Below are 12,371 nucleotides of genomic sequence, written 5' to 3' on the forward strand. Positions count from 1 at the left end.
GCAAGTAGCATAATAGATAACATTACTGCTACTGGAAGAGATATGATGTTTATTTTTATAATGGCGTGTGCCATCTGCAGAGTCAAAGCTTGAGATGCGAGAGATATTGGTAAGGCAGAAAGGCATTGGCCACAAGGAAAGCAACCATTAGTGGGACCATTAGACCCAAAGGGATTCAACAGGCAAGGTATATAATGACTCTTGACAAGCATATCCTTCAAGTGGTTACATCGTCTTGAAGTCATCAATGGGACATCCGATAAATATGTTGCTAAAGAAGGTTCGATTAGTAGCATTGACCAATATTTTCTCAGAAATGATCTCATTGTGTGCCGTTCATTATTAAAAGTAGAGATAAATCTAATTTATCATCATGAGTCACTTGTGTTCTTGAGGGATAGAGTTGCTAATTCCATGGGGTTATATCCCTGTTTTATACATCTTTGGCTATAGCCTTTTTCCTCAAATCTAGATTTTAAATCTTTGGCCTGCCTTTCAAATCTGACATCCGATGAACAGATCCGCTTCATTCTGAGGAATTGTCCAACCGGTAGAAGCATTAGGCACAGACGTAGCCTCCAACAGAGAATTAACTGATGTAGCTTTTCTATAGATATCAGTCTGTAGGAGATGTGTATCATCAACCTCCAAACTGACGTCCAAAAAATCTATTTTCTTCGCACTGAGACTATATGTCAATCTAATATTTAGAGAGTTGTTGAGCCGGTTCATGAACTGCTCCAGTTGCTATGTTGTCCCTTGCCATAAATGTATACAAATAATAATAATAATAATAATATGTATAAATGTATACCTATATTGTAGTTCAAGCATCGCAACCAGAATAGGGTTGTAATACCAAAGAGGCCATACACAAAAGTGACGCTCTTTCCGGATTGGGGAGGGGAGGAAACATTGTTGTCTAATCTCATACTGTCCCCTTTAAAACAAATCATTTTTTTAATATAGAAATGTATGGATAATTTTAAAATTAATATGATACCAAATAAGAGACAACTCCCCACCCCAAACTTGGTAGTTAAAAAAAACACAACTACAAGCCATGGTAGATGGACATTTATTCTGCCACCATCATCAGTCTGGCATTGCCCAGCAGTCACCTGGTACATTATGTGCATGTGCAGTAATAAGAAGAGATGGCATCATTCCAGTCTCCGAAAAGTCCATTAGTGTAGTCCTTCAGCTGGTAGGCCACCCCAGAGTTAAAGGTGCGGTTGTTGCCCGTCTTGCCGCTCTTACTCCACACTTTCAGGGTGCAGCGGTTTGCAACCACCAAGGATGAAATCTTGTTTCCCCATCCGATTGGCATGTACGGGAAGTCATCTCCATTCTTGGCATCTAGGTGGGCGCCTCCGCAGGACTGGTCGAAGTAAATATTGCTGTGTTCAAACATACGGGTACAGAGCTTCTCCCCGTCCTCGTTTACGAGGCTGGCTGCTGAGGGGCACTCGGCCAGAAGCCCCACGAAGAAGAAAGGCACCAGGAGCACAGAGCAGAGCAGCTTCATGGTAGCGGCAGTCACCAATCTGACTGCCCGAACGGCATCTAAGACATTTGTATACTTCACTTCTGTTTGAGGAGCCGACCAAGGTTGTGGGTGATATGGATGACATACTGATTCCGAGGTCATGCTATAAGTTAATATTTGGCAGGGAAAACATAAGCACATGGCGTCTAGATGGGGAGGGGGATTCAGGTGCGTCCATTCCCACATTGTGTTTACCCTAAGAGTTCATATGCTGCCTCTTGTGTTTGAGGATCTCAGTGGGCGTCAGAACCAGGTCCTTGTCACACACATCACAGTGATACGTTCTATGCAGAGAGGTCACTAACGACACATTAGATTCTGCGTCTTCCAATTCTATGGGAAAAATAAATACATTTTTATTACAATATTCACTCCATTCTATTAATTTCTTAAAATGTATTTTAAAAAATTAAAGGGGTTGTCTGACACAAAAATATTTTTTTTCTAGGCATAGATAATTTTAGAACAATAAATGGAGGCACACTCACTGTCCAGCCCAGGCCGCTCTAGAGGTCTCTAGAAGTAATGTCTGCTCCTGTTTGGAAGTCAACAGGACCACTGCAACCATTCAAAGGTGACTAGAAGAGCGTGTCTTCAGAAAAACATTCAATGATGTGCTCTTCTAATCACCTGACCGCTACAGCTAATCACAGGCTGCAGCAGTCTTGTTGACTTTCGAACAGCGCAGACATTCCAGAGCCATCGAAAAATCCTGACGTGGTCTGTACTAGATTCACAGAGGTGCTGGAAGATGAGTAGGCCTCCGTTCCTTGTTATTTAGAATAAACACTTCTGTAAAAATGTTTTGTTTTTATCAATTTTTAGCTCAATCTTTTAAAGTCACAAATGATAAATCCCGCTTTGACCTTTTTTCATTTACCTCTCCTACCCACATTTGAAAAGTGTTGAGAGCGGCATAAAAATCCCAAATTTTTGAATAAAAATTATATACTACAAAACGTGCAACTTTTTGACACTAAAACCCTGGCGCAAAATATTTAAGCAATGTCTCCTAATGTTTTTTTTTTTTTTTTTCAAGATTAAGTTCTGGGCTACATGATGGCTGATCGCAATTTAATATCGGAAAACACACAATAAAAAAAAAAAGAAAGAAAGAAATCTTATACAGTATTGGGTGCCTGACATCGTTGACAAATGTCATGTACAGTGGAAAGTATTCACCCCCTTGGCTTTTTAGCTATTTTGTTACATTACAACTAGTGTTGAGCGATACCTTCCGATATCGGGAAATATCGGATTGGATTGGATCGGACCGATACCCAAAAAATATCGGATATCGCCGATTCCGATACCGGAAACCAATGCAAGTCAATGGGACACAAATATCGGAATGAAAATAAACCCTTTCTTTCCTTGTAGGTTAATTCTACATGAAGGAAAACAACAAAGAAGAATGTAGAATGTATTACATGAAAAGCCGGCAATTCAGCAGCGGCATTCACCGGTTCCCGACAATTTAGAACAGAAAGAATAGAGCATCACACATAGATTAGATAGATAGAAACATGTCAGTCACATATATAAGAAGTACAGTGATAGTGTTGATTACTGTACTTGTCATTTAGTGTTAAAGGATTTATTAAAAAAAAATAATGTTTTCATGCACCGTCTCCTTAAAAAAGCGGGACGGCAATTCAGCATCGGTACCCGACAATTTAGAAAAGATAGAATAGAGCATCACACATAGATTAGATAGATAGAAACATGTCAGTCACATATATAAGAAGTACAGTGACAGTGTTGATTACTGTACTTGTCATTTAGTGTTAAAATAAAGGATTTATTAAAAAAAAAATTGGCGTGGGGTTTCCCGTAATTATAGTCTCTAGCGGAGGTTAAGCAGACGGCTGGGGCAGATGTTTGAAGCCTGGGAAGGGGGTAATACCCACGGAGCTTCCCAGGCTACTAATATCAGCCCCCAGCTGAATACCTAGCCTTAACTAGCTATTAAAATGGGGGATCCCAAAACAAATAGGTCCCCCCTATTTTAATAGCTAGCAAAGGCTAGGCAGACAGCTGGGGGCTGATATTAATAGCCCAGGAAGGGTGGCATGAATATTGGCCCCCTCCCAGGCTAGAAACACCAGCCGTCAGCCGCCCCAGAAATGGCGCATCCATAGGATGCGCCAATTCTGGCACTTAGCCTCGCTCTTCCCACTGCCCTGTAGCGGTGGCAGTGGGGTAATAGGGCTGGGGTTGATGTCAGCTTATAATGCCAGCTGACATCAAGCCCAGGTTAGTAATGGAGAGGCGTCTATAAGACACCCCCATTACTAACCCCATACTCAAAGTTAAAAAAAACACAAACACCCAGAATAAAGTCCTTTAATTGAAATAAACACACAATTCTTTATTGTTCTAAATTAAACCATACTTACCATCACGCCCATTCCAGCTGAAGCCAATGTCTTCTGCAATAAAAGTAAAATAATAAACCAACATCATCCTTACCTTTCCATGGTTCCCAGGACGGCTCCAGCTCTGCTACATTCACATGACAGGCTGGATCACAGCCGAAAGCTGCCATCCAGCTTGCCATTCCGCAGACACTGAGAAGAACAGGCATGCTTGCCCTCCTCAGTGTCTGGCTGTGACGGCATCCAGATGAGCAGAGGTCATGTCCAATGAACTCAGCTCACCTCATGCACGTCACTGACAGCGTGGGAAAATTCTCCTGTGCTTGCTGTGAGCGCAGGAGAATTCTATCACGCTGGGATGGCATTCTGATGACAGGCTGGATCGCAGCTGAGCACTGCCATCCAGCTTGTCATCCTTCAGAGACACTGCAGAGCGCAGGCATTATGGGAACTTCCGATTCCGGTATTCGATATTCTAAAACTATCGGAACTCCGATACTGAAATATCGGGTATCGACCGATATTCGCGGTATCGGAATGCTCAACACTAATTACAACCTGTGTTTAAATATTTTTGTAATCCTTTTTGTGTGTGATGCATCAGCACTAAATAGTGTAAGTTGGTGAAGTGAGAAAAATATAGACATAAATTAAATTTATGGGATCTAATAACTAAAAATTAGTTAAAATTGTCGCTGGGATTATTGCCCATTCGTCAAGGCAAAAAGGTTTAAGCTCCTTCAAGTTAGATGGTTTCCTCTGGTGAACAGCAATCTTCAAGTCTGACCACATATTCTCAACTGAATTAAGGTCTGATCTTTGACTAGACCACTCTATAACATTTACATGTTTCCCTTTAAACCACTCGAGTGTTGCTTTAGAAGTATGCTTTGGGTCATTGTCTTGTTGGAAGGTGGACCTCCGTCCCAGTCTCAAATCACTGATAGACTGAAACAGGTTTTGCTCAAGAATTTCCCTGTATTTTGCACCATCCATCTTCCTTGTCTCTGCTGCTGAAAAACATCCCCACGGAATGATGCTGACGCCACCATGTTTCACTGTGGGGATGGTGTTCTTGGAGTGATGAGCTGTGTTGGTTTGGCGCCAGATATAGCGTTTACATATGCACATGCAAATTTTTAATTATTTGATCCCATAAATTTAATGCATGCCTATATTTTTCTCTCTTCACCAATGTAGACTATTTAGTGCTGATGCATTACACACAAATCGGATTACAAAAATATTTAAACACAGGTTGCAATGTAATAAAATAGGTAAAAATCCAAGGGGGGTGAATACTTTCGCAAGCCACTCTACATTCTGCTATATTGCCATCAGTGGTTTGCAATGTACCCTGAGAAGTCGCTTCTTCTGCGCAGCTGTTCTGATGAGCCATACGTTCTAAGGGGGTGAATGGCATGTAGAGACTGCAGCGAGGACAGGTCCAGAATGAGCGCAGGCAGTCACTGTAGAAATCTGTATCGTTCTAAAATATATATTAAAAATAAAAAAAAATATTATCAATCACATTAACATACACAGATATTAAAAAAAAAAAAAAACACCAACTACATCCTATGGGGACACGTCACTATACCTTTACGTTATGAAGATTTGCATTAAACCTTTGTTGAGCTGCATAGCACAGACATCGGGGGACTCCTGTGTACCCACTACCCAAATAATGACAACCACAGGCACAGCTAGAAAATGCTGGGCTCCACTGTGAACTTTGAAATAGTCTCTTAAAGGGGTTGTCAGGTGAAAACATGTTATCACCTATGGTATCTGATAGGTTAGCAGGGGTCCGACTGCTAGGACTGGCACCGTTTGGCAGAACAGTTCACTTTTTAGACTAATGCTTGATCGCCGCTCCGTGGCGCTTCACTCCACTTTTTCCGGAAGCCCCATAGCGAATGAATGGAGCAGAGGTCGGCATCCAAGTTCCCAATTTTGCAGATCCAAGTGGTCGGACACCTATCAAATATCACCTATCTTGTTTTATCTCGACAACCCCCTTAAATGGGCTGGAGATTTTAACATTAACAGGGCACTTACAGCAATGTTGTTCTCATATATTACTAGGAACCTGTGGCCCCTGGCATTAGGGGTTTGCACCATTGCAGCCTATATATGGCCTACACCCAGGAAGCGTTTATCTATTTTGTAACCCACACCCCACAATGTGAAGAAGAGCGAACCCCGCTTACGTGTTTCTCCCGCTTACCCGCAGACAATTATATGTCAGGAAGCTCGTTACGCCGTATCCTCCTTTCTCAGGATCTGGCTGCATCTCCTTGGTGCTGAACAAGCCCTTTAAGTTGTGACTGTCGGTAATTGTCTGGGGCCCCACATAAAGGTTCTGGGCTTCTAAAACTGCAAGACGTCTCATGCTGTACATTGTCTGCAGAGGAATCACAAAGGAGATGAAACAGAGGGAAAAATTTGGCAAAAAAAATAATGCAAGAGACTCCTCTCAGCAATACTTTCATCTACAGATGTAGTGGAGTTGAGTTTGTCATTTTCCTGTAATGGGTTTTTCCCTCTGTTGTATGAAATAGGGCCTCACCCCTTTGGCACGGACCGGAGTGGAGGCAGCTTACGGCAATTCTGACTCCGGAGCTTCATATGTGTTCATTTAATGGCAATTTCTACATTTATTGTCTCTTATTCCTATATAGCTCTCTATATTGATAACATGGGCTAAAGAAGAATTTTTTTTCTGTAACCCCCTCCTCATTGGAATTTCCATTTTTGCGCTTTCACTTTTTCCTCCCTTTCTTTGAAGAGCCATAACATTTTTACTTTTTCCATCAACATAGCCGTATCAGGTCTTGTTTTGGTTTTGAATGACGCCATTTATTTTACCGTATAACGTACTGAAAAATGGGATTCTCCAGGTCAGGGCAATTACAGCTTGGCCAAACTTCTAAAGCTTTTTAATATTTTAAAAGTTTACAACTTTGCAAAGAAAAATTGGCTTGTATCAGTAACTTTTTTTCGTTTTCTGCTGATGAAGCCACATGAGGGCTTTTTTTTTTTTTGCATAGCAGGATTTTGTTTTTATTGGTGCCATTTCAAAGCACATCCAACATACTTTATTGTATTTTTTTTTTTTTGGGGGGGGGGGGGGGTGTCTGGTGTCCGAAGAACAACAATTCCGGTGTTTCAATGTTCTACTTCTTTACACTATTTATCTTATGGGTTCATTCATTTAATATGATCATAAATCGGACTTATATGGACGCTGCAATACGAAGTGTGTTTTTTTTATATATATAATTTACTTTTGAATTAGAAAAAGAGGGGTAATTCAAACTTATGTTTTTATACTAGCTCCGATCGCTGCTGTTAGAGGCAGGTACTGGCTGAATAACACAGCTGATTCCTGCCCAGTATGGAGCAGATTCAGCTCCTGAGCCCGCTCCAACGTGTGACATACATAGGGTCCATGTCGGGTTAAAGGGGTAAACAGGCTAAAAAATGTATGCCATAAACGTCTGATAAATAAGGGTCACACTTCTGGAATCATTATTGATTTCTGAGAAGAGGGGTCTGGTGCCTCATGTGTCTGCTGTAAAGCCAGATAAAAGGGGAAGGAGATGAGTAGAGTCAAATTACTGTATTCTGCATCCATTTTGGTCTGACTTCAGGGTAGCAGAGAGATATATCACAGATAGGATCACAATTGTCCCAACTTGGAATCTGCATAAATGTTTTTGTTTCTGAAATTCCAATTTAAAGATTAACTTAGTTTTTGAGTTTTAGTGATTTTGTCCAGCATGGAAGATCATATAAAATGGAAATTACTTTATCACCGGGATTTGTCTTCACTCCTCTGAAAAAATAAAATGCATGTAAGGTAAGTGGCTTCCAAACCTCTGATATTCCCCTGTCTGTTTGCTTGCTTTCAGTTGCATTGATTTGGAGTACAGATGATGACAGTGAAAGGGTCAGCTTAGCACTCACTAACACTGGGGATAAGCTGCTGCTAGAGATTGTACTGAGAACCACAACACCCAGAGGAGGACACAAGTGCTGACACACCACACTGCCATTATCTGTACTCCAAATGACTACGTTCTGATATCAGTGCAGCTGAAGGCAGCCAAATTATTATTATTTATTTATATAGCGCCATTGATTCCATGGCGCTGTACATAAGAAGGGATTATATACCAAATACAGATATCACTTACAGTAAATGAACTAACAATGATAGACTGGTACAGAGGGAAGAAGACCCTGCCCTTGCGGGCTTACATTCTACTGGAATGGGGAAGGAGACAGTAGGTTGGGGGGTTGCAGTAGCTCCGGTGGTGGGGAGGTGGCAGCGGCGTCATGGCAGGCTGTAGGCTTCGTTGAAGAGATGAGTTTTCAGGTTACGACTGAAGGATCAGAGTGTGGCGGATAATCGAATGTGGTGGGGCACAGAATTCTATAGGATGAGGGATATTCGGGAGAAGTCTTGGAGGTGACTGGGTGAGGAACAAATAAGTGTGGAGAAGAGAAGGAGGTCATGGGAGGACCAGAGATTACGTGAGGGAATATACCGGGAGATTAGTTCAGAGGAGAAAGGTTATGGATGGTTTTGTAGGTCAGTGTTAGTAGTTTGAACTGGGAGCCAGTGAAGAGATTTGCAAAGGGGGGTAGCAGAGGAGTAGCGAGGAGAGAGATGAACCAGTCGCGTAGCAGAGTTAAGGATGGACAGGAGAGGTGCAAGAGTGTTAGCAGGTAGGCCACAGAGGAGGATGTTACAGTAGTCCAGGCGGGAGATGATGAGGGCATGCACAAGCAGTTTAGTAGAGTTAGGGTTGAGGAAAGGACGGATTCTGGAAATATTTTTGAGCTGGAGGCGACAGGAGGTGGTGAGAGTTTTGATGTGTGGTTTAAAGGACAGAGCAGAGTCAAGGGTTACACCGAGGCAGCGGATTGCCAGTACAGGGGAAAGTGTGATGTCATTTATTGTGATAGATAGATCAGATGGGGAAGATACGCGAGATGGGGGAAAGATGATGAGTTCAGATCTGTGCACGCTGATTTTGAGGAAGCGAAAGGAGGAGGAGGATATGTCTGATAGACACTGTGGGGACTCTGGACAGCAGAGAGGTGACGTCTTGACGAGAGAGGTAGATCTGGGTGTCATCAGCGTACATATGGTACTGGAAACCATGAGACTTTCTGAACTGTCCCAGGCCAAGGGTATAGATGGAGAAGAGTAGGGGTCCTAGGACAGAGTCTTGAGGGATTCCAATAGAAAGAAGGCGGGATGAGGAGGTAGTGTGGGAGTGGGAGACGCTAAATCTGCGGTTGGAAAGGTATGAGGAGATCCAGGAATGGGCAAGGTTTTTGACGCCAAAGGAAGAGAGGATCTGTAGTAGGAGGCAGTGGTCAACTGTGACCAAGGCAGAGGACAGGTCAAGAAAGAGGAGTATAGAGAATTGAATAGACTGTAGAAAAGCATTGGTTTGGTAGTCACTTACATGCATTTTTTTTTTTACAGGGATGAAGACAAATCCTCTAATAAAGTGATTTGCAAAAGTTTCAAGACTTTCCATTCAGGACAAAATTATTAAAAAATAACAATGAAAGTTTAGTTGCTCTTTAAGCTTTTATTTTCTTAAACTGGATGAGTACAAATCAGGAAAAGGATAAAGCAAATTTTTGAGGTTCATTTCATTTTGGCGATCTGACGGACACATAATCCTAGGAAGTACTTGACTGGTTGTACAAATACCTAAGTTCAACCAAGACCTCTACAGGAAATGTCTACTGCAATCACACGATACAATAGAGGATATCCTCAGATCCCACCTCACCTCTTTGCGCACAAAATCCACGAGCCGTCGGCCTAAATCATCGATCTCTCGTCTCCTCCTCCGGCTGTCATCTTCCTCAGTGTCTCGCCTACTAGATGTTTTCTCTAGCCGGGAGCGCAGCACTTTCTCCCAAGCTTGTCGGACACGGACAGCTTCGGAGATGAGATGAAGGGCTCCTTCGGGGTCTTCCAGGTTCACCTCTATCCAGCTGTCACACACAACTTGGCAACAGTCAGCATTAGTGTCCAAGGAGCGGGCCAAGAGCAGAAGACCCTGAGTCCATAAAAGAAAGTCACATAAACACATTTTTCTGATAAGACAACCACTTTTCAGATGCAAGGTTGCAAATGGTGTGGTTTAAAAATCTCCTATTGTTTTGTGTCTACAGCTTCTATGCAGACGTAATCATCAGGAGGACTAACCTGCAGAGCTGGCAATCTCACACAGTTCACCAAATACGGCTTGTTCGTCTCCAGAAGGGAGACAAAACCCACAATTTGGTGCTTGCTGCTGCGTCCCTTGTTTCTTGAGTCTATGGAAAGTAAACAAATGAGTGCGTTATAATTCACATTCTATATAATTTCCTTGTACTTTAAAGGGGTATTATGGTTTTGGAAAACCCCTGTCGACCGGCTGCAGTTTGTTTTAAAAAAGAAACAAAAATAATGTGCTTTACTCACCCGCCCAGGTCTAGTCTCCCCCACCGCTCCTGGTGTCTTGTATTGTCGACAGCACTAAAGCCAATCATTGAGCTCAGCGGCTCTGCCATAACTGACGGCAGGAACTGCTCAGAGTTGATGAGCTCACTGATTGGCTGCAGCGCCGTTAGAGCTGCAGACAATAACAGACGCCGAGAGCAGCAGTGAACACTCATCGCTGAACCCGGGGACAGTGAATAAAAGACTTTATAAGGACTTTATAAGACTTTTCTGCTAGAGGGAAATATCCGTGTTTGGAGATAGTGGGGAGGGGACATTGAAATTTGTAACTTTTCGTATACAGCTCCTCTGTCTTTTCCTTCTCCATCTGAATTTTCTCCATTTCTGCACACAAGACTTATCTTTCTTCCCATAACTTTTCTTTCGGTCACTCTGTGTCACTTTATACTCACATGGTGCATGAAATATATGAAAATATATAGAAACTGGAATATGACCTGTTGGAGCGGCCTCTTCTCTGTCACTCTCTACTTGAAGAAGCTCGGGATTACTAGAGAAGACTGAGGTTGGGTGTAGAACAATACCCTGCTTAGTCCTTGTGTGAAAGACCTGCAACAAAATAAAAAATAAAAAAAAAATATATATATATATATATATATATATATATATATATTTATATATATATATATATATACAGTACAGACCAAAAGTTTGGACACACCTTCTCATTTAAAGATTTTTGTGTATTTTCATGACTATGAAAATTGTACATTCACACTGAAGGCATCAAAACTATGAATTAACACATGTGGAATTATATACCTAACAAAAAAGTGTGAAACAACTGAAAATATGTCATATTCTAGGTTCTTCAAAGTAGCCACCTTTTGCTTTGATGACTGCTTTGCACACTCTTGGCATTCTCTTGATGAGCTTCAAGAGGTAGTCACCGGAAATGGTTTTCACTTCACAGGTGTGCCCTGTCAGGTTTAATAAGTGGGATTTCTTGCCTTATAAATGGGGTTGGGACCATCAGTTGTGTTGTGCAGAAGTCTGGTGGATAGACAGCTGATAGTCCTACTGAATAGACTGTTAGAATTTGTATTAAGGCAAGAAAAAAGCAGCTAAGTAAAGAAAAACGAGTGGCCATCATTACTTTAAGAAATGAAGATCAGTCAGTGCGAAAAATTGGGAAAACTTTGAAAGTGTCCCCAGGTGCAGTTGTAAAAACCATCAAGCGCTACAAAGAAACTGGGTCACATGAGGACCGCCCCAGGAAAGGAAGACCAAGAGTCACCTCTGCTTCTGAGGATAAGTTTATCCGAGTCACCAGCCTCAGAAATCGCAGGTTTACAGCAGCTCAGATTAGAGACCAGGTCAATGCCACACAAAGTTCTAGCAGCAGACACATCTCTTCAACAACTGTTAAGAGGAGACTTTGTGCCTTCATGGTAAAATAGCTGCTAGGAAACCACTGCTAAGGACAGGCAACAAGCAGAAGAGACTTGTTTGGGCTAAAGAACACAAGGAATGGACATTAGACCAGTGGAAATCTGTGCTTTGGTTTGATGAGTCCAAATTTGAGATCTTTGGTTCCAACCACCGTGTCTTTGTGCGACGCAGAAAAGGTGAACGGATGGACTCTACATGCCTGGTTCCCACCGTGAAGCATGGAGGAGGAGGTGTGATGGTGTGGGGGTACTTTGCTGGTGACACAGTTGGGGATTTATTCAAAATTGAAGGCATACTGAACCAGCATGGCTACCACAGCATCTTGCAGCGGCATGCTATTCCATCCGGTTTGCGTTTAGTTGGACCATCATTTATTTTTCAACAGGACAATGACCCCAAACACACCTCCAGGCTGTGTAAGGGCTATTTGACCGAGAAGGAGAGTGATGGGGTGCTACGCCAGATGACCTGGCCTCCACAGTCACCAGACCTGAACCCAATCGAGATGGTT

The 12,371-nt window shown here is 42.3% G+C and overlaps 1 protein-coding gene and 1 pseudogene across 2 annotated transcripts in view; both read right to left on the reverse strand.

The window, feature by feature from the left end:
* Positions 1 to 1,129: 1,129 nt before the first annotated feature.
* On the reverse strand, positions 1,130 to 1,528 carry LOC141155526 (syncollin pseudogene; annotated as a pseudogene).
* Positions 1,383 to 12,371, reverse strand: part of DHX34 (DExH-box helicase 34) — a 35,558-nt gene continuing 24,569 nt past the window's right edge. For both annotated transcript variants that reach the window (XM_073641431.1, XM_073641430.1), the window contains exons 12-17: positions 10,906 to 11,017; positions 10,172 to 10,281; positions 9,750 to 10,022; positions 6,158 to 6,334; positions 5,284 to 5,416; positions 1,383 to 1,882 (exon numbers count right to left, since the gene is read on the reverse strand). In XM_073641431.1, coding sequence (XP_073497532.1) covers positions 1,746 to 1,882; positions 5,284 to 5,416; positions 6,158 to 6,334; positions 9,750 to 10,022; positions 10,172 to 10,281; positions 10,906 to 11,017 — 942 coding nt within the window. In that variant the 3' untranslated portion in view covers positions 1,383 to 1,745. The remainder of the gene's footprint in view (positions 1,883 to 5,283; positions 5,417 to 6,157; positions 6,335 to 9,749; positions 10,023 to 10,171; positions 10,282 to 10,905; positions 11,018 to 12,371) is intronic.

The sequence above is a fragment of the Phyllobates terribilis genome, unplaced genomic scaffold (genome assembly GCF_046119375.1).
Source record: "Phyllobates terribilis strain yellow unplaced genomic scaffold, ASM4611937v1 Scaffold_7__3_contigs__length_470593459, whole genome shotgun sequence".
Lineage (NCBI taxonomy): Eukaryota > Metazoa > Chordata > Amphibia > Anura > Dendrobatidae > Phyllobates > Phyllobates terribilis.